This window comes from Palaemon carinicauda, chromosome 15 (genome assembly GCF_036898095.1).
Source record: "Palaemon carinicauda isolate YSFRI2023 chromosome 15, ASM3689809v2, whole genome shotgun sequence".
NCBI classification, from domain to species: domain Eukaryota; kingdom Metazoa; phylum Arthropoda; class Malacostraca; order Decapoda; family Palaemonidae; genus Palaemon; species Palaemon carinicauda.
This window is the reverse complement of record NC_090739.1, coordinates 138643344-138665371: the sequence shown is the minus strand read 5'-3', so window position 1 is coordinate 138665371 and position 22028 is coordinate 138643344. Positions and strand designations below refer to the sequence as shown.

Genomic DNA, 22028 nt, shown 5'->3' with positions numbered 1-22028 from the left:
AACTGGATCACCTTTGTGGCTGCCTGCAGACAAGCAGTCTTGGATGCTGCCCACACCAGCCAGTCATCCAGGTATGTTGCTACCTGAACGCCTTCTAAACGTAGCTGTTGTACGATTGTGTCCACAAGTTTCGTGAAAATCCTTGGGGCTATATTTAGTCTAAAGGGCATGGCTCTGAAGACATACTTTGTCTTCCGTAGCTTGAATCCTAGGTAGGAGGAGAGGGGGCAGCTGACTGGAAGGTGCCAGTAAGCATCTGTCAGGTCTATTGAGACTGTGTATGCCCCTTTCGGTAATAGGGTCCTTATGTATTGTAAGGTTAACATCCGGAACTTGTTATTCTCGATGAACTTGTTGAGTGAAGACAAGTCTAGAATGACTCTTGAGTTTGTCCGAATCCTTCTTGGGAACACAAACCAGCCTTCCCTGGAATTTGATGGACTTTGCTTTCCATATAACCTTTTTGTTCAAGAGTTCGAAGGTATATTCTTCCAATAAAGGGGTGGAGTGTTGGAAGAATTGAGGAAATGAAGGTGGAGATCTGTTCCATTTCCATCCTAGTCCATTCTTGATTAGGCTGTGGGCCCAGGGACCGAAGGTCCAACGATCCTGAAAGTGGAGAAGTCGTCCTCGTACCTGGAGCATCTCATTGCTTGGATGATGCGGAGGGTTTGCTACCCTGACCACGTCCTCCTCTTCCTCTTGAGGGATTTCTTGAGGAGCCTCGTCTAGACCCTCTACCTTTCGGGCGAAAGGTAGTGGTGTGCCTCTCAAAACTTGGGTTAAAGGCTGGTGATTGGGCTACCAGCTGTTGAGGCACCATCTGGAAAATGGTTTGTGGCTGAGCAACCATTTGGGGCACAGTGGTCATGGTTACCGTAGGGTGTTGCACAGGTTGAGGAGGCAGTCTTAGCTTCTTTGTCTTCCTCTTAGGTTGGGGACCAGCATCAGGGGAAGATTTCCTCTTAGCAGACATGCCCCATTTTTGGAGAAGGTTCCTATTCTCCGTGGCGGCTTTGGCGACTACCTCTTGGACTGCTTCCTTTGGGAAGAGGTCCTTGCCCCAGATACAGGAAGTGATCAACTTCCTGGGCTCGTGTTTGACTGCTGCATTGGCAAACACAAACTCTCTGCAGGCCCTCCTGGCCTTCACAAAAGCATACAAGTCCTTGACCAATGTAGCCATGTGCATTTTGGCTAGGACTGTATACATGTGTGGGGTGCTTGCAATGCCTGCACACATCTCCATGCAGTTCTGGAGGGACAGAGAGGCGGCTAGTCTCTCTTTGTCTTCTGTTCTCTTCTCAGGAGAAAGTCCGACAGCTTCGGGAGGTTCTCATTGAACTGCTGTCCTACGATGTCCGCGTCGAGCTTTGCAACCGAGAAGGTTAGATGGACCTCGTTGCAATCCTTCTCGCCTATGGGCAAGGCTAGAGACAATGGCCTACACTCCTCTAGCGTAGGACATGGTTTGCCTGCATCAACTGCCTTTAGCACATAGTGGAGAGCTTTCGACGTGAAGGAGAAAGCTCTGGATGAAGGAGCAAGGAAAGTAGGGTGCTTCTTGCTCAACGCAGAAACTTTAGAGTTTGTATAACCTGCCTTCTTCAGGCTACTCGTCAAGAGAGCCTGTGCCTTGTCGTGGTCAAAGACCATGACCTCCTTAGGTTCCGTCTCTTCCTTAGACGCCGGTTCATTCTTCAGCCGGATGGAACACTCTGGGTAAGCTGAAAGGTTTGGCCAGAATTGAATATCGTCAAGGGGGATGGCCCCCATCTTCTCTGAGATGTAGAGTTTCCCATTCATCATGGGCATGAACTCTGCATACCTCCAGGGGTGGTTTCGGAGCATGGTGGCAGGTCAGAAACTTTGGGCCGCTTGTAGGATCCACGAGAAGCAGTTACGTGGCTTGCTTCCCTGAATTCCTTCCTTATATCAAGCTGTTCCTTGCAAAGAGTATCCACCAACTGCTGGATCTGGGCCATAAGCGCTTGGCCCGTGGAGAACAGCGGGTCTGGTTGAGGGGTTGGAGCCGAAGAAGTTGACGGCACAGGCTGAAATGCCGACACAGACAGTAGATGGTCCTCCGCTTCTTCCTCCTCAGGTGGTTGGGCTACCTCTTCTTCAAGGTCTTCTTGAAGGAGATCCTTTTCAGTGTCCGAGGACACTTCTGACATCCTTTCCTGATGGATGTCCATGCCTTGTATAGCCTCGTTGATGTCGGCCTCTATTGCTAGTTGTACGTAGGGAGACTCGGGTCGTGCCTGAGGCACAACTGCATCAGATGTCGCCTTAGTGAACAGCAGGCTTCTAATTGAGTCGCTTGGTAGGTACGGTCCTGGAGAGTTCTTCTGGAACCCTCGTACCCACTTCCAAAGCGTTTCCCTCGCAGTATCCCACGACTCCGTCGTCTTGGGATCGCCGAAACCCTCGGGTCATCAAGGCCGAGCAGATGTTGCAACCCTTGGGGTCCCAGTATCTCAGGGTTTCAGTTGCGATGGAGCAGGGGTCATGAGACCTGCACATGTTGTGGCCACAAAAGTTCTTACTTTTGTGGTTGCAGTACATCACTGCACACTTCACCTTGGACTCCTCCTGTAAGGAAAGAAGAAGGGGAAATGAGTATGGGGTAATTTATCACACTGAAAAATTAAACTCACGCATTAAAAATAGCACTTACTATTATCATTTTAGCTTAGGATAGTAAGCTAGAAAAGAAATAGGAAAAAGACATATCTGTTTCCTGTCCAGACAATTGCTGTGACCTCCCTCAATATTAATATTTCTAAAATTTCCTTATCAGGGAAAACTAGGGTGGAAAAGCTCTAGAATATAGAGCTGAAGTTAGTGTATACTAGCACTAACCCTCCCACAAATGGAATATTAATATTGTAGGGTAAAGATATTATGTTCTGATGACCTAGGGCTTATCAGAATATTGAAGGAATACTTCACTTCAATATTATTTAGCGGTCTCAACAATGGGCTGTGAAAGTATACACAGAATATGTTGGAAAACATACTACTGTATATTATATACTATAGTTTTCTAACTGCTGTATTTACTATACTGCAGAAATACTGGCAACTGTAAAATCTTATACTGTAGTTCTGCCAGCATGCTACCGGCTAGGCTAGTACCTGACGGCACCAGCCGACAGAGAGAGAGAAAGCATGGAAAGAAGGGCTACCGTATTATTATAGTTTAGTACAATAATTAGGGTTGTAGGGTTTACTGTCTCTACTGCCTCTTCCAGAATGAGGATTCAAATGGAAGGGGGAGAATGTAATAATTCTAGCTTCCATCCAGCCACAGAATCTGTTGCCAGCTGCTCTGCCGGTTCCAGGGTTTGTGGATGGCAGTCCAAGAGAGGACTGAAGAATACTCAAAGTTATAAGGGTCTCCCACCGGCTGCCGTCATGGCCGGCACAACCTTTACTGGAGCCTTGCTTCCGTTAGGGAGAAGGTCGAAGCGGCAATCAAGCCGCCTTTGTAGGAGTCCGGCCAGCATCGCAATCCGCCCGGCAAGCGAGAAGATTGTAGAATACCGGCCATAGATGTTGTGACGGCTAGGCCATCACTAAAGGACAGAATGGGAAGGGAAAGAGTCTTATATTTTGCGTCGAAAGAAGGCAACAAATACAGAAACATAGTTTCCTATGCCGGCGCCGTCTTGGGCGGCAGAAGAATAACGATTCTTCAGCCTAAGACCTTGCCGGATATAAGACATGTCTTCTAGACCACAAGGGAGAAGGTGGCGGAAACTGTACTACCACTTTCAGTTGTCGACTAGGGAAACCGGGCTTCCTATGTGTGCAACTATGAACCGGCAGGGAAATGACTAATTCCCCGTCAGTAGAGTTGCAGACAATAAGACTGAATACTCTGAGCTACTGTTGTAATTCAAAGCCAGGATACCCACCGGCAAAGAGGGAAGACAGAAACACTATCCCAGTCAAGCCGGAGTACACTACTCTATGACAAGACCAAGATAGGGTTGTCGCCTAATGGTGGCACTCAGAGGGAAGGAAGGGTTTATCCTTAAATCTCTAATGAGACGAGTATCGAATTATGATAGTAATTCTAGGAGATATGCTATCTCCGACTGAATTGATAAAACAATATAAGAGGATAAGCGGGGATAATGTTATTAAAGTATACTAAAATGCATTAGGCTAGCCTAACTAGAGTTGGGATATCGGCTACGATACATCACCGAGACCCTATCGTATACGATCGAAACGTTTCACAGAAGAGGAAACATTACACGTATAATCTGATCTTTACTAGTATAATTTGCCTAAATAGCTATACAGTAATTCATTAAAGCTAAATACCGGGGACGTTGTACTAACTAAATAAAGCATTTATGGCATACGACAGCGGTCCAATATGGCTGCCCCCGGTGATACTGTAGCTGTGCTCCGCTAAACGGATTTTGAAGCGAAGCGAAAAATCTATTTTTGGGTGAGATGGCCATGTCGTCCTGATGGAAGCTCCTTAAAGTAGCTTCCTAAGGGATATATGTACTACAGTGATATTCCCAGAGAATTTTACCTTTAGGTATCCAGAATTCTAACTCCTGGCGCGAATATCCTTAAATTTCCTCTCAAGGATATCACATAATATCAGAGGACGTATTCTTGACATGCCACATAGCAATCTGCACCCCTAATAGCGTTTACGCTTCGAGGGGGGTGTGGCAGAATAGAAGGGGAGCCGTATCAAGGTTACCCCCGTTCTCATGATAGCTGTGCTTCGCTAAACACATCTAAATTATGCTAATTTAATTGTGAGAAGGGAGCTAAAAACTATTCACAGGAAAGATTAAATACTCAACTTTCCAGAGGATGAAGATGCTGGAGAATGCTTGGTAATAATCCTTGAAATAGTAACAAAACCGAGAGCAAGAGGGAGATACACCGTGCTTAATTGGCTACTATTAAAGGAATGGGTTACGCCGTAGTAGTACGGGAAAGGGGACCCACCGGGTAACCTTGATGATGGCTCCCCCTCAATTTCGCCACTCTTCCCCCTTAGCGCGAAAACTCTATTCGGGGTGAAGATTGCCATGTATCGTATCAAGAAATACGTCCCCTGATATTATGCGATGTCCTTAAGAATTTTCTTAAGGATACTCGTGCCAGGAGTTAGAATTCTGGAGACCTGTGGTCAATTCTCTGGGAGTATCACTGTAGCCAAATATCCCTTAGAAAGCTATCTAAAGGAAACTTCCATCAGGACGACATGGCTGAGCCCAAAAAAAATTGAAATCCTTGAAGAGAGTATTTATTAGAGGTGCAACTACTTTGCTGATTTTTTTAGGAGTCTTCCTATTTATTGTCACTATTATTACTTGCCAAGCTACAACCTTAATTGGAAAAGCAGGATATTATAAGCCCAAGGGCTCCAACAGGAAAAATAGCCCAGTAAGAAAAGGAAACTACAAGAGAAGTAATCTCTGTCCAAAACCAGAAAACAATGGTTTGATTTTGGAGTATCCTTCTCCTAGACGAGTTGCCTACCATAGCTAAAGAGCCTCTTCTACCCTTACCAAGAGGAAAGTAGCCACTGAACAATTGCATTGCAGTAGTTAACACCTTGAACGAAGAAGATTTGTTTGGTAATCTCATTGTTGTCAGGTGTACGAGGACAGAGGAGAATATGTAAAGATGAGGCCACACTATTTGTTTTATGCAGGCAAAAGAAAAATGAGCCGTAACCAGAGAGAATCCTTTGAAAGGAACCAATAACTATCTAGCGGTAGTATTTCAGCGGGTGGATGGTACCCTTGCCAACCTACTGCTACATTTGGAAAGAATTGAATCAGTAGTTTAGTTGTGTATCAAATCATTAATAGCAAAACAACAGGTACCTTAAAGAATCCTGGTTCGACTAATAAAATTGCTAGTCTATAAGTCATATACTAGCTGCAGGGAATGTGGTTTTCTACAAGTTAAATGAGGAAATGTGATTCCTTAACTTATGAATTTCCATATTTAGAATATTGGTACACGATGCTGGGTAAAGTGCATAGATAGTAGTAGATAATGAAAATTATCAATATCTAGCTATCTTTAACAATTTGGTAACGAGGCACTAGACAAGAAGGGAATCTTGTGTAATTAAGGAGTATTTTGTAAGCATTTGCATTTTTCCCCCATGATCCACATAGAAGGTTTTGCATGCTTACATATTACTTTGATGAAAATCTATATTTAGCTATGAACACAAGTGTTCAGGTTCCCCGCCATGGTCTTGAAATCCGCTTTTGTGGATAAAAGAACAAGATGGAACCAATACTTCTGGGAAACGACTTTCAAATGCAGCCCTAATAAACCTGCAAGGGCAGCAATGCGGGCGTTTCTCGTTTACACGACTTACAAGTATATAAGAACTGGCGTAGCTATGCGTACGATTGCGTAATCAGGCAATAGCCAGACGCTTAGCATGACGTCATTGGTAGATGGTGAGTTGTGCTCGCATACAGGTGTTCTGCTTACGCAACTTGAATGGTTAAAGATATGACTTTTTATAACAATCTATGAAGAGAAATAGCATGAAAATGGCATTGAAGTTCGATCAGCAATACAATTGAATAATCTGCAGTAATAAAAGACCGAGAGTGATATATTGAATATTGTTAACCAAAGTTTTCTGACAATTTCAGTAACAATGGGATAACCAATTGTTGCTTTCGTTTGGGCGTTACCTTAGCTTATCTCTGATATAGAATCAAGGCATGAAACGATGTCACTTTTTTTATTTTTTATTTCAGAAAATAGAGATTTCATGTGACTTTGTCGTGTTGCCAGTCTGGATGCCCTAGGACATCACGTGATGTTGTAATGTTTCCACTTGGAGGCTGTCACATCACGTGATTTGGCTTCTTTGTAGTTACTGCGGAAAGCAGTACAAATTCTCAATTCAGATATTACATCTCGTCGTGTAAAGCAGAAAGGGAAAACAGAATGACTTCAAAGGAAACAAAACTATGGAAATCGTTGGAACGTTTTTATCTTACGTCAGGCAAAGTCGTAAAATGGATTAGGAAGGGAAAGAGTATCGTAAAGAAAACAAAATACTTTTAAGTTTACGCGATATTATACTACCAGATTTGTTGATGAGGAAATTTTAATGTTATTTTATTGTTAATTTAGTCAATAAATTCAGCATGTAATGAAATGTGATGAAAAATACTATAGGATAATCCTTTGTGTAAAAGGGGAGGGGCCCATCCTCCAACGCCTGTTGCCTGCCACGATCGTACGACCACGCGAACGGCTTCAAAGGAATCTCTCCTCAGTTGTGCATTCGGATGACACTAAGTAGCTTCGTACATTATCAGAGTCCTTAAGTGACAAGTGTCTTCATATTATTCTGATCTCTAAGGAAACGACATGTCAGCAAGCAACGTTTTCTCAAAACTCCGACGCGCAACTCCTCAGGTAAGTTTGAAATGTGCTGGAAACAAGTACCGGTAACAGCGGCAGCTGTCAAGTGAATTTTCCCCAGTTTGTCTTGGCCGGGAAACGTTGCATTTTTTTTACACCTTCCGTTAAATGCAAGCCGTTTAAGTGATCTTTTTCTGTGATGTGTTTATTAATTATTTTATTAATAGAATAGACATTGATCTTTAGCAGCCGATTTCAATTTTAATCTCTCTCTCTCTCTCTCTCTCTCTCTCTCTCTCTCTCTCTCTCTCTCTCTATATATATATATATATGTATATATATGTATATATATATATATATATATATATATTAAATTTAAGTCGTGTAAGTGATCTTCATCTGTGATTTTTTTTATTAGTAAAGTAAATATTGATATTTCGCAGCCAGTCTCTCTCTCTCTCTCTCTCTCTCTCTCTCTCTCTCTCTCTCTCTCTCTCATATAATCATTACCCTGTTATTTATTGCTGTAACCTACTTCAAAGTATTCTGAACTTCACTTGTGCTGGTTGATTTGTCCTTGGGAGTATAGGTGATTATAAACTTATGGTAGGTTTCTTTTTAATGGCTATTTTTTTCCCGTTGAAGCCCTTGGGCTTATAGTATTTTGCTTTTCCAACTATGGTTGTAGCTTGGCTAGTAATAATAATAATAATACAGTGATGTATTAGAGCTGGTGGGCAGTTTTTTTTTCCCACAAATGGTGTCCGGGTTATATCCGTGATTTGGAACTTATATTTAAACAGCAATTGTCAGTTTTGTGACTCGAAACCTCCGTTTATTGTAAATTGTTGAGCGACTACTTAGCATGATTAGACTCATTTTCTCGTTATTGTATAGTATTGTATTTCCTCTTAGGGTTGTCAATCAAGTTGGTTGTAGGAGTTCATCAAGATGGTTAACATCCTTTGAAATTTGGGATGGGAGGAGTTTAGAGTATAAGGTTTTGCGGATTATAGGGATGATGCAAACCTGCCTTCCCCCTTCATACGCAGCTGGGTCAGTGGGACGGTTTTCATTCCTAAATATTTTCGTACATATACACACACACATACACACACATACATACATACATATATATATATATATATATATATATATATATATATATATATATATATATATGCCACGAGGGTAGTTGTGACATCATTGCTTGGAAATTAAAGATGACCTGTTGCATCGATTGCTTTTTTTTTTTTTTGTGAGGGGGGGGGGTGGTTGAGAGGAACGAGGCGTATTCGATGTTAAAGGCAGTTTTTTTTTTATTTATTTATAGTGTATCTCATGAGTAGTTTGTTGCCAATAACGTTACGGAATCCAATGTCTTGAACTTTTCATTATGATTGATATTCTCTCTCTCTCTCTCTCTCTCTCTCTCTCTCTCTCTCTCTCTCTCAATTTTTTATCCTAATCTATGCTGAGATATCACGACTATAATAAACTGCTAGTTATAGAGTGCTTGTTCAATATGTGTTTAGGTAGATTTTCCTATATTGCCATACAATATCTTAAAGTTCTCCATTATTGTTTTGATTAAATGAACCAGGAATACACGCTAGCACTTCTTTTAGTTTAATGTAGCTCCATTTCCTAGCTCTCCACCCGCACCGTCTAAATTTAGAAACATTGTTGGGAGGAGGCATGGTGTTTCTGTTGCTACGGAAAGCTGTGTGTTCTCTGGGACCTTTAACAATAATATTACATTTAGATACAAAGAGATACATTTGATTGTGCGCTACATTGGGAAATATTTGCTCGGTTTAGAAGTTATCAGCTGAGGAATGCAATGTTACTTGATACCTAAACAATACGTTTGGGTATTAGAGAATTGGCATTTGAACATAAATGCTTTTAGCCAAAACTAAAATTGTAATCTAGGCCAGTGTCTTCTTGGTTTAGTATAAAACTAACAGATCAAAGTCTTGTGTGATAATCTTTTTGGGCAGTAAATATTCTCCAATTTAAGCACCGACCTGCTTGGAGGTCAATGTTAAGAGAAGCAAAGTGGGTGTTTGGATAGGTGCGTAGTTTAAAAAAGAAAAAAAAAAGCCATAACACGGATCTACTACGTTTTGGCTCATGACTCCAATGGACAATTAAAAGCCATCCAAGAATTATGTCATCTTAAGCACCCTGATAAGTAAATGGAGCCTTTAGTACTCTTGAATTTATAATGGCAGTTTTACAAATGTCATTTATGTAACATTGAGATGCGGTTAACTTAGTTCGTAAATTTACCATCAGATTTAGTATTAGTTCATTACTATGTGCATTTTATTCTGGATATGTTTTTATGGGACATATTTTTCCTGTTTATTTCAGTTAATGGCTAGAGAGAGAGAGAGAGAGAGAGAGAGAGAGAGAGAGAGAGAGAGACTGTTTGTGTTTTTCTGTGACTAAATGTTCTTAAAAACAACCAATTTGAGGTGTAATGGCGAATCCAATTTGGACAAACCAAAGTTGATTATTGTCAGGGACAGTACCTAAGTAATGTTAACCAACCCTTTAATCTCACCCATAATCGAACCTGGTAAGGGGAACGTTCTAACCTTCACAAACTTAGTGTTTATTTGGCACGAACAACCTTGATTCACGTTCCATAATCATTCGTAAATATTCGTAATAGGCCAAGGTGTACATCAAGACAATTCATTGGCTGGTCAGATTGGTTAAGTGCATGTAAAAAAACGTCATACCCTATTCAAATTTGAAGTAAAAACTTCATCATACACTATTAAAAGTTAAATTTATGAAACTAAATCCAATCATATCGACACGAGACTAGTTACGGATGCTTCCAAGTTTTTTGGAGCCTAGGCCTACTGTGGTCTTGAAGCATTCACAAGCTCCCACTTGACCTTATGAAGTAGTTAAAAGGGAATTTTTTATTTAAGAAATGTTTATGGTAGCTTTGATTTGACAATTAATGCGAATTACACCATATGATTATCTAAATATTAGAATATGTATGACAATGAAATTTTGTGCGATACAGGTGACAGGACAAGAAACCAGTAGTAAGTAATATTGGAAAATAAGATAGCAATTAAATCGTAAAACTATATAGCCTTGCACGTTTGTTTTTAACCTTCATTGATATAATGTCCATATTTCACGTGTTCTAAAAACATCCAAGTTTGACAAAGGTGTTCACGTTAATGCATACCATTATGCTATGAACATTCATTATTTATAACTACATGCCAGACATTCTTGTTGGGGCTTCAGCACGTGTGAATGTGGTAATGCGCATTTGTAAATAAGAGTAATTGATTAATTTTTCTTACTGAACTGCGTATGATGTATATGTTGCTAATTCTCATCTTAATTTGTAGGACAGAACTTACGGTCTATCGAGTTTCTTATTCCTGATCTTGATGTTAATCTCTGTCACCGTCGTTTAATAAGTTCGCTATGCATGTTGCAATAAGAGATTTCATAATTCTGACCGTCCTTTACATCCAGATCTTCCTGAACAGTACCATCCTGTTCGTAATACTAGGTATGGCAGTTAATTCAAATAGTCAGACCTTCCCCCTCATGAGGCTCAATACTACGCAGTATTCTAGAAGTTCTATTTCAGCTGTGACCAAGTTTTGGAATGATCTTCCTAATCCGGTAGTTGAATCGGTAGAACTTCAAACGTTCAAACTCGCAGCAAATGTTTTTTTTGTTAAACAGTCTGACTTAAGTCCTTTTAATGTTTATATATATATATATATATATATATGTGTGTGTGTGTGTGTGTGTGTGTGTGTTAAAGATCTTTTTAGTGTTGTTACTGTTCCTAAAATATTTTATTTTAATTGTTCATTACTTCTCATATAGTTTATTTTATTATTTTCTTTCCTTACTGGGCTAGCTTTCCCCGTTGGAGCCCTTGGGCTTATAATATCCTGCTCTTCTAATTCGAGTTGTAAGCTTAACTAGTAAAATTAATTAATATTAAATGCTGTATTTTTACATGTATTCAGGCTTCTCGTTTATGCTAAACGAGCTTGCTTGCCGAGGAAGGCTTTTCTTTTAGTGGAGTCTCTGTAACCGATTACAGCCTATAGGCCTAATGTGGGTAACATGTATAGTATTACTTCAGGTATACAATTCAATGCTTATTCCATCGCATTTCAGCATTTACTTAATACTGGACTTGGAAAAGTTCACGATTTTGGTAACCAGTCCGGTGTTTCGTTTTTTTCCCCATTGCTATGATATTAGTGCACGTTCGGCAGTTGCTTTTCCATTTTCTCAACGCGTTTATTTTTTTTTTTTTTTTTTTTTTTGAACGATGAAAAGAATGTCTCTTCGATGATTTCATTATCCTAATTTTAACAAAAAGTTTTTCGGGGTAGGCTTTCGACTTTTATTATTGAAATACAAATACGCAGTTATTATTATTATTATTATTGTTAATATTATTATTATTTGCGTATTGCCATTTTCGACGAGAATTTTCATTTGAATTGAAGTTCAAATTCCAAAGTGCCATTCATAATTTTGATTAGACTAAATGTACCCTTTTATTGCAATGTCACTAGTCTTAAAGGCGGGGGAGGGGGGGGGGGAGGGCTTAAAAGCTGTGTGACACCACCATTCATCGTTGGAATGTAGTGGATGAGCCTCGGCAAGCGTAAGTTAAGGAGGGTATTGTTTGCTAGTTATGCCTTCTGTTTGCGTTCGGATTCACAAGGTCACACAGGTCATTTGTGTTGACTTTTAGTTATGTTATGAAATTGAAACAAGTAGATTTCTTTTTGGTTCAAGGTTTGAAGGTTTCTGGATTTATTGCACAAATTTTGCAACAATGAAAACGGTGGATCATGATTTCAAATCGTATATGGCGAGTCTCTCTCTCTCTCTCTCTCTCTCTCTCTCTCTCTCTGTCATAACACTTGGGAAATAACTTCAATACATATGTTGAAAATGTATCTTCAGTTCTCATCCTATCAAATGTGAGATTATTAAATTCTTGGGTCTTTCAAATAGTACATGGCAATTATCTCTCTCTCTCTCTCTCTCTCTCTCTCTCTCTCTCTCTCTATGGAAAAGGTGGGAATCCTGCTTGCTAGAAGTATTTTATATTATCTTTAAACTAAAAATAAAGTCGTTTCTCTATTATCTCATTTTGAGAGTGACTGTGTGGTCGTTTTAATTGGGCAGCCATGAACTCTTAAGGTTCAACAACCTTTAGTTACAGTGGAAGTTTCACGGCTGGTCTTTTGGGAAGTTGTTTTTGTGAGGGTGAGGGGGGTGATGGTGGTCGGGTAAGATTTTGTGATGAGAGTGGGGTCAATGTTGCTTAGACAATAGCTTGCTTTTTAAATATTTTGGTGTGTTTGAGGCGAAGGTCGTGATCTTTTGCGATTTTGTGCTAAACATTACTTTGTAAAGGTTTTTGGAGTTACGTATGTATGTTATATTTGAACCATTTTTAATTATGACCCTAATTATAGCGATGTTATTTTACCGATTGTAAGTCGGAGCACTTACTTCATGAAAACGTGACGTCTCTGCCTGGTGTTTGCCAGTCTGGGGTTCAAGTCCCGCTCAGATTCGTTAGTGCCATTAGTGTCTGCAACCTTACCATCCTTGTGAGCTAAACGTTGGGGGGTTTGCGGGGAGCCTATAGGTCTATCTGCTGAGTCCTCAGCAGCCACTGCTTGGCCCTCCCTGGTCCTACTTGGGTGAAGAGGATTCTTGGGCGGTGATCATATAATATATGGTCAGTCTCTAGGGCATGTCCTGCTCGATAGGACAATGTCACTGTCCCTTGCCTCTTCCATTCACGAGTGACCTTGTACAGCGCACTTCATGACTCAACACATAGAATATACGATTCGATATGCAAAGCCTGTTTGAATGCCATTGGACTATTGAACTTTCTAATAGCTCGACACAGAGCCCTCTTTTTCTTTACCTTGGAGTAACCTTTCAAAAGATTATTACACGGCTCCAGCTCCAACACAAATTATAAGTACAACGCGAGGAAGAACATTTTACCACAGAACATCCGGGAAGAAATGTAACGCCCCCGAAAACCGTGCTACGATGAACCCCTCGTAGACAGTATAATGGGGAGAACATTATGGGCTGCACAAATCAGAACATCGATGAATAGGCTTATGAATATTTTGCCAAATTTCTCATTGGTTGAGCCATATGAAAGGAGTAAGACGAACTGCTCGGCACGCACAAAATCCTTAAATGATAACTATAGTTTTCTTGCTTGAGGGTACACTCGGGCACAATATTCTGTCCTTATTTCTCTTTTTTCGTGTTTGAGTTTTGTATAGTTTACACGTGAAAAAATTTGTTTTAATGTTACTTTTCTTAAAAATATTTATTTTAATTGTTCATTACTTCTCTTGTATTTGTTTTTAATTCCTTAGTAGACTACTATTCCCTGTTGGACCCCTTGTGCTTATAGCATCCTGCTTTTCCAACTAGGGTTGTAGCTTAGCTCGACGACCTTATTTCTCTTTCTCTTTTATTTGAGTTTTTTATAGTTTATATAGGAAAGATCTCTTTTAATGTCGTTACTTAAAATATATTTTATTTTAATTGTTCATTACTTGTAGTTATTTTCTATTTCCTTTCCTCACTTGGCTATTTTCCCTGTCGGAGCCCTTGGGCTTAAAGCATCCTGCTTTTCCAACTAAGGTTGTAGCTTAGCTAGAAGGCAACCCATATGCAAAATAGCACTAGCACTATTAAATCTTGAAAGGAAATTTTAATAGCGCAACACTGAATATACTCCCTAACGCCTCAAATGTTCTTGCGTAATCCACGAAAGAGAGGTCAACTTTTTTTTTTTGGTTGCAGTTTCAAAGGGTTACATTTCCAAACGGAGGTGTGTAGCTCAGTAGCGTGAACCATTAACGAATGCTGTTTTTCATCACTTATCACAATCCAAAAAGACAGCGTAGATTAAAGTTCAAATAAATAGTTAATTAATCGATTAGTTTTAAGGAATTAAGGATGCTGATAAACATAATCCTTCTATCTTACTAACTTCTAAGTAGGAAAGGATTCTCTCTCTCTCTCTCTCTCTCTCTCTCTCTCTCTCTCTCTCTCTCTCTCTGGTAACTTAGAGGAAGCATAGGTCTCTCTCTCTCTCTCTCTCTCTCTCTCTCTGGTAACTTAGAGGAAGCATAGATCTCTCTCTCTCTCTCTCTCTCTGGTAACTTAGAGGAAGCATAGGTCTCTCTCTCTCTCTCTCTCTCTCTCTCTCTCTCTCTCCTCTCTCTCTCTCTCTCTGGTAACTTAAAGGAAGCATGGGTCTCTCTCTCTGGTAACTTAAAGGAAGCATAGGTCTCTCTCTCTGGAACTTAAAGGAAGCATAGGTCTCTCTCTCTCTCTCTCCTCTCTCCTCTCCTCTCTCTCTCTGGTAACTTAAAGGAAGCATAGGTCTCTCTCTCTGGTAACTTAAAGGAAGCATAGGTCTCTCTCTCTCTCTCTCTCTCTGGTAACTTAAAGGAAGCATAGGTCTCTCTCTCTGGTAACTTAAAGGAAGCATAGGGTCCTCTCTCTCTCTGTTAACTTAAAAGAAGCATAGGTCTCTCTCTCTGGTAACTTAAAGGAAGCATAGGTCTCTCTCTCTCTCTCTCCTTCCTCTCTCTCTCTCTGGTAACTTAGAGGAAGCATAGGTCTCTCTCTCTCATGTAATTTTTCTTGTTATTTCGTAACCATTGAACCGATATCCAATGTCAGATTGAATACACAATGCCATCTGGATCCGAAATCTGCAGTAATGTTTAAATGTCAACTCGCCATGACCGACCCCTTCCCTTTAAAAAAGTTTCTTTGTTCGCTGGCTGCAGTGATTTAAATGGGCGATTTTGCCAGTGAAAACCCCCTTAATGGAAGAAATATTATTATTATTATTACTTGTTAAGCTACAGCCCCAGTGAAAGAGTTGGATGCTATAAGCCCCAGGGGCCCCCAACAGGGATAATAGACCAGTGAGGAAAGGAAAAAAAAAAGGAAAAATAAAGTAATTCAAGAACCAACAACGCTAGGATGAATAATATGAAGTATTGCCTCATTTCTGGTTTTTCTCTTGCGTGACGGTATATTTTTTTACTTTAAGGGTTGCTTTTCTGGTCCTATACACCTGACAACACTGAGATTACCAAACAATTCATCTTACATCACTGTAATTGTTCAGTGGCAATTTTTCTCTGTGTAGGGGTAGATGAGACTTTAAGCAATGGTAAGCAGCTCTTCTAGGAGGAGGACACTCCAAATCAAACCATTGTTGTCTAATCTTGGGTACTGTTATAGCCTCGGTACCATGGTCTTCCACTGTCTTTTGGGTTAGAGTTCTCTTGCTTGAGGGTACACTTGGGCACACTTTTTCATCTTATATCTCTTCCTCTTGGTTTGTTAAAGTTTTATAGTTTATATAGGAGATAATTTATTTTAATCTTGTTGCTCACTGAGCTATTTTCCTGTTGGAGCCCCCTGGGCTTATAGCATCTTGCTTAGCAAGTAATAATGATAATATAATAGTAATAATAATATACTGCAGGAGAACCTACTCTATACACGACCTCTAATTACCGTATCGTATGCATTCCAAGGCATTCAGAATTTCACGTTAAATAGCTGGCAAATTAGTGTAAGTTTATGATATTTGGAGGCGTAGAGGCGTTTATGTATATATAACTTTTGTTTTTATATGGGCTTAATATTATTTATCGTGTTGATATTCACCAAATATCTACAACTATCATGATGAATAAGTGTTTTCATATAGAAATTGTCCCTACAATTATGGTTTTAACAAATGTCTACTGCTGATGTGTTGAAACTATAAATGGTTTGTCAAATCGGTTTTTGTTACATTAACGTTAAGAAACAATGCAATGTATTCATACATTTATGTTCAGCAACGTTTCCTGAAATGTATATTATGATTCAGACGTTATTTAAAGTTTAGCGTACATGCGGGTAGTTGATCAACAAGTGTTGCTGTTGAAACACGAAGAAAAAGTCTTCTCTTCCCCCCCCCCATATCCTTCCTTCATGGAAACCCTTCCAATTCCTCCTACCCCCCATCGCACACCTCCCCCCCTCTCCCTCAGTCCCCAGCAACCTACATAGTCCCCTTCCAGAGCTTGGGCGTCATCGATCTGGTATTGTTGATCAATGCTACTGGCATGTCTTGCTTTCCTTGCACCTCTTTGCCGTTGCATGACAGACTGTTTTGCTTTAGGCTTAGATTTCTTCTGGAGATTGTGTTATTTCCCTTTTCGTCAGCACTGACCAAATGCGTGTGATTTCGTAGTTCTGTTTGGGGTTCGTGCTTAATTCCTTTAAACGTACTTTTTTTAACATCTATGAAAGAGAATTTATTTCTCTCTCTCTCTCTCTCTCTCTCTCTCTCTCTCTGTGTGTGGTGTAATAAAGCAGAAAGACACAAATAAGCAGAAAAGACAATCACTGAATTCATCTCTCTCTCTCTCATGCTTATTTCCCTTAAACGTACTTTGCTTAACATCTATTGAATTTAGTCTCTCTCTCTCCTCTCTCTCTCTCTCTCTCTCTCTCTTTCATATGCTTATTTCCCTTGACGTACTTACTTAACATCTTTGAAAGATGATTTATTTCTCTCTCTCTCTCTCTCTCTCTCTCTCTCATATGCTTATTTCCCTTGAACGTACTTTACTTAACATCTTTGAAAGATGATTTATTTCTCTCTCTCTCTCTCTCTCTCTCTCTCTCTCTCATGCATGTCTTCAGTTGATGTGCATGTCTTATTTCCTTTGTTTTAGGTAACGCAAGACCTATTTTAATTTCCAGTGATAGTTGTTGGACTGCGGAGATTATTGTTAGTTAATGTTAGTTGAGTTCGTGAAGGTCACTCGGGCTGAAAAATAGATATTTTCGTTCTTCAGATATCGATCGAACAGTATTTTTTTTTAATCCCTGGTTATTCAGTTCATTGGACTGATGTCATATTGTCACATTTTTTCATGTAAATAAATGCTTAAAACATATTACGCGCTTATATGTGTGTGTATATATATATATATATATATAATGTATATATAATGCATATATAATGTGTTTATATAATGCATATATATATATATATATATGCATTATATATACACATTATATACACACACACATATATATATATATATATATGTATGTATGTGTATGTATATGCAGTATATGTTCTCATTAAGGGAAATGATCATATTCGCTATGATGTTGAATTATTTTATGAACCTTTTTTTATTCAACCAGCCAGTACATGGTGTTCAAGTAAGTTCTTAACGTTATGATAATTAAATAAATAGAATTAAACTTAGTTTGCCATGGTGTTCCTGAAATAGAAAATTGTAGGATTTCACCATCAAGCGGGGTTTAAATTATCGCTTGAAGTAATTTGTCCCTTTGGTAAGGGCAATGGACTGGAATTAGGTAATTGCCATACACATGAATAATGTGTATCCGGAGAAAGTTGCTCACACAGGACACTTGGGTGATCCAAGTTAAGGATATGCAAACCAGACGTATCCAATAAGAACTGGATTTTAGAGCAGATAATTGCTTCTAACAATCAACTCTTAAAGGTTTAAAGGTCGCTCATGAATGGCAGAGACAAGGGACAGTGACATTGCCCTAGCAATCAGGACAATGCCCTAGGGACTGACCATATATTATATGATCAGCACCCAAGCCTCCTCATCACCCAAGCTAGGACCGGGGAGGGCCAGGCAGTGGCTGCTTATGACTCAGCAGATAGACCTATAGGCTCCCCCAAACCCCCCAACCTTAGCTCACAAGGATGGTAAGGTTGCAGACACTAAAGGCACTAACGAGTCTGAGCGGGACTCGAACCCCCGTCTGGCAAACACCAGGCAGAGACGTTACCAATGGGGATGCCGGTAAGACGGTATTTTTCAATAGTCTGAATTCGCATAATCATATTTATCCATTTACATACATATACCAAGGCACTTCCCCCAATTATGGGGGATAGCTGACATCGAACAAATTGAAAAAAGGGACCTTTCCTCTCTACGTTCCTCCCAGCCTGAGAAGGGACTCAACCGAGTTCGGCTGGTACTGCTAGGGTGCCACAGCCCACCCTCCCCGTTAAAAGTTTGACATTGAAAAGGGAATTATTTTATTTCTTATATAATTTGTTAATGTTTTAAAAACTTATTTTAATTTTTCATTACTACTTATATCGTTTATTTATTTTCTTATTTCCTTTCCTGTACTGGTATTTTTCCCAGTTGGAGCCCTTGGTCTTATAACATCTTGTATTTCTATCTAAGGTTGTAGCTTAGTAGTTATTATAATAATAATACAAGCCGGATTTTCTAACTCTTCGAGTGTCCTCTGGAACCCAGTTGAAAGTTTGGTGAACTAATCTCATGAGGGAGAGCGAAAATAAGATAAAAACCAAGTAAATGTAAGTAAACAACGTTGCAAGAGACTATTTGAAAATAACGTTGTGGTAGTTTGATTTGTTAAGAGCTACATCCAGCTATATTGCAAACTCAGGAGCTGAATAACCATTGCAATAAAGTACGAATTAATTGGCTTGATCTTGCATCAATAAGCCAGCTTGGAAACGTGACCGACTCGAGCGTTTAAAGGATTTGCTCCCTGTTGTTGGAAGTGGGACACTTCTGGGAACCTGCAAATCAAAACACGCACTTGTTTTCTTGTTTGTCAAATGTCATTTAAACTGATGACCTTGCGGGAATGCCAATTTCTGTTGTGTTATGTGAACATGAAATCGCTCAGACATGTAGTATTATTTTGATTCACTGTGGATAAATTGTTTTGTTATCAAATTGCAAGCCTGTTACCTATTTACTTTACTTTAAGGGTTGTTATTTTTCCGGTTTTATACAACAGGGGAACCCTACTCTATACAAGACCTCCACAGTCATTTTATGATGTTCGTTCGAAAGCATTCAACATTTCACGTACCGTAATGCTCGTTTACTGTTAAGCAACGTTTCATGAAGCAATTGACATCTTTACCCGAAATGTAGTAAAATGATAAGAGATAAAAGTAAATAGGAGAAAGGGATTTGAAGAGATAAAGCATTTTAAAGCTCCGTATCAAATTCCTACTTAGCATAAGAAGATACGTGTTCTTAATGTCTTATTTGAAAATCTTAATTTAGTGAATATATATATATATATATATATATATATATATATATATATATATATATATATATATATATATATATATTTTAAATTTCGTAGTGGAAATGTCGCCTTTTACATGCCTTAAATTTTATTTTTCAGGACTTACGATGAACAGTCCTATACTTTGTTCGTTATTTTGAACAAAAAAGTTAACTGTAAATTTCAGATTGACCATCGTTTACGAGATTTCTTCAAGTGAATGTAGAACCTCGTCAAGATAAAAGTTCGCGACCTAAAGTTGATGAAATATTATCATCATCAAAGTATAGAGCTTTTTCACTAAGGTTTTTTTTTTTGTTATTATATTGTAGATTACTTTATAAACATATGTCTGGTATCTCAGGTAGTTTGTTTGGGTGTGGGGTATTGTTATTGTAAATGTATGCATGTTCATACGCTTACTGTACAATATAATATAAAAGGATCTTGCTCAATGTACCAGTCCTCTAAAGTATCACGAAACTAGTTAGAACCTAATCTTATATTTAATATTTCGTTTTCCCCGTGGTTCTTTTACATCTGAGCTTCACGTTTCCCTATGAATTTTACGCATATCTAGGTGTGAACCACAGTTGATATGTCATCATTAACCAAGGCGCTATGCATCTTTTAAAAATTCCCCAATAGAAAATTTTGGAATATTTGGAATGGAAATATTTAAGAAGAATCGTGAAGCTGCAAAATCTCTAAATGGCAAAGAATAAAACAGCTGTAGAGAATAGAGAAATATGCCTAATAAAACTCAAAATGTGCTACCTTGGCAAGTCTGATTTGAACAACGATTCCTTACTAGTTTACTTGTTTTGGGTTTAAATCCGACCCTCCACAGAAGTCGAGTGAACTACTTCTCGGGCGGGTCCATATTAATCATCTAACGAAACATTTTCATTATAACTTATACAATTCTTTGATTGTAACATCTTCCAAATCATATGATCTTGTGAAAAGTAATGTCTTTAGTTTCTTCTTAAATTCAATTGCTCCCTTTAGGTCCTTCATTTCAGTTGGCAGTTTATTATAATGTCTAGGCTCACAGTAGCTAAAAGCCCTCTAAGCATTTTAGCAGTCCTCTACCATCGGTTTAAGTATTTTGTCATTCATATCTTAGTTGTTTTAACCATCGTACTTTTGTTCATATGTAGTAATTTCAGTAAAATACACAATGAAATTATTTGATTGTCAGTTAAATGAAGCCTAGGACGGTTATTGAAACAGCTGGAGTACAATAACACATCAAGTTATCAGAACCGGACGTCCAAAATATCTAAGAGAATTGCTACATATTGTGCCGCCAACAAATCCTATTGACACAAATATAGTTACAGATGGTTTCAAATTCATGGAACCTTGATGTATGTCTACTGTAGGCTTTAGAGCCTTTAAATATGCTGCACCGAAACTATGCAATAAGCTCCCACTAGAAATTCGAAAGACTGAAGATATTAAGGCCATCAAGAAGAAACTGGAAACTTTCTTATTCTCAAAGTTTTTTGGTAATGTAAATTTGACAATGAACGAGAAATATGCGTTGTGAAATGTTGAATGCTTTCGAACGAACATGATAAAATGACTGTGGAGGTCCTGTTGAGAGAGAGAGAGGTTCCCCTGCTGTATGGGACCAGAAAGCAGCCCGTAAAGGAAGTAAAGTGACGTAATTGATGACGTCACTTCTGGTCTTCTGTTTCATAATTATTTTTTTGTTTCCGGTAAACAATCTGTGTCGGGACAGTCATATTGGTCTTAACATAGATAGCTGTGTTGCAATTTCTTTTGTGATTATGGGATCACGAAGGGTTATTTTTCTATGAAATTTCACAAGATTACGTAATACGTAATTCAAAGGATCAAGATTATCTATATACAGAATGCGTAATCTCGTAACTTCCGGTAGTGATGATTTTGTAGCCAAAATCGAAATATAAATAACTTTTAACTTCTTAATAAAGAGGATGTAATTTTAATGCCGGACATTCACGATTAAGAACATTTACAGTGAGAGGGTCAGAATTGCTTAAGTATCTCACTACAACCAAGTGGTCCGCTCGCTTTGCTGTTAGGCCTACCACGGTGCCTCGATATAGACCGTCTAATTTAAACTAAAACTAGTCTTTCTTCGCCAGCTGTCAGCTGTGAATGGCGATGAATACTCGAGTTATAAGTTATCATCTGATCGTTAGTTATTCCCACCGCTTTTATTTTTTTCTTAGATTTTATTCATATTTCTTTCTAGTCTGAACGAAAACGCCCACTGAAAAGTAACCATATTTTTTAACAATGCTATTTTTTTTATCTCTTGCATAGTCTTGAATTTTATACTTAATTTAAATATTCAAAATCGATTCCAAACTTTATGAGGCTGGATATTTAGTCCTTGATACATTTGTCAGTGC

The 22028-nt window shown here is 38.9% G+C and overlaps 1 protein-coding gene across 1 annotated transcript in view; it reads left to right on the top strand.

The window, feature by feature from the left end:
* Nucleotides 1-7273: 7273 nt before the first annotated feature.
* The window catches only part of LOC137654784 (uncharacterized), a 69778-nt gene continuing 55023 nt past the window's right edge, over nt 7274-22028 (top strand). Inside the window, exon 1 of the mRNA XM_068388735.1 lies at nt 7274-7449. Within this exon, the coding sequence (XP_068244836.1) occupies nt 7402-7449 (48 nt within the window). The 5' untranslated portion in view covers nt 7274-7401. The remainder of the gene's footprint in view (nt 7450-22028) is intronic.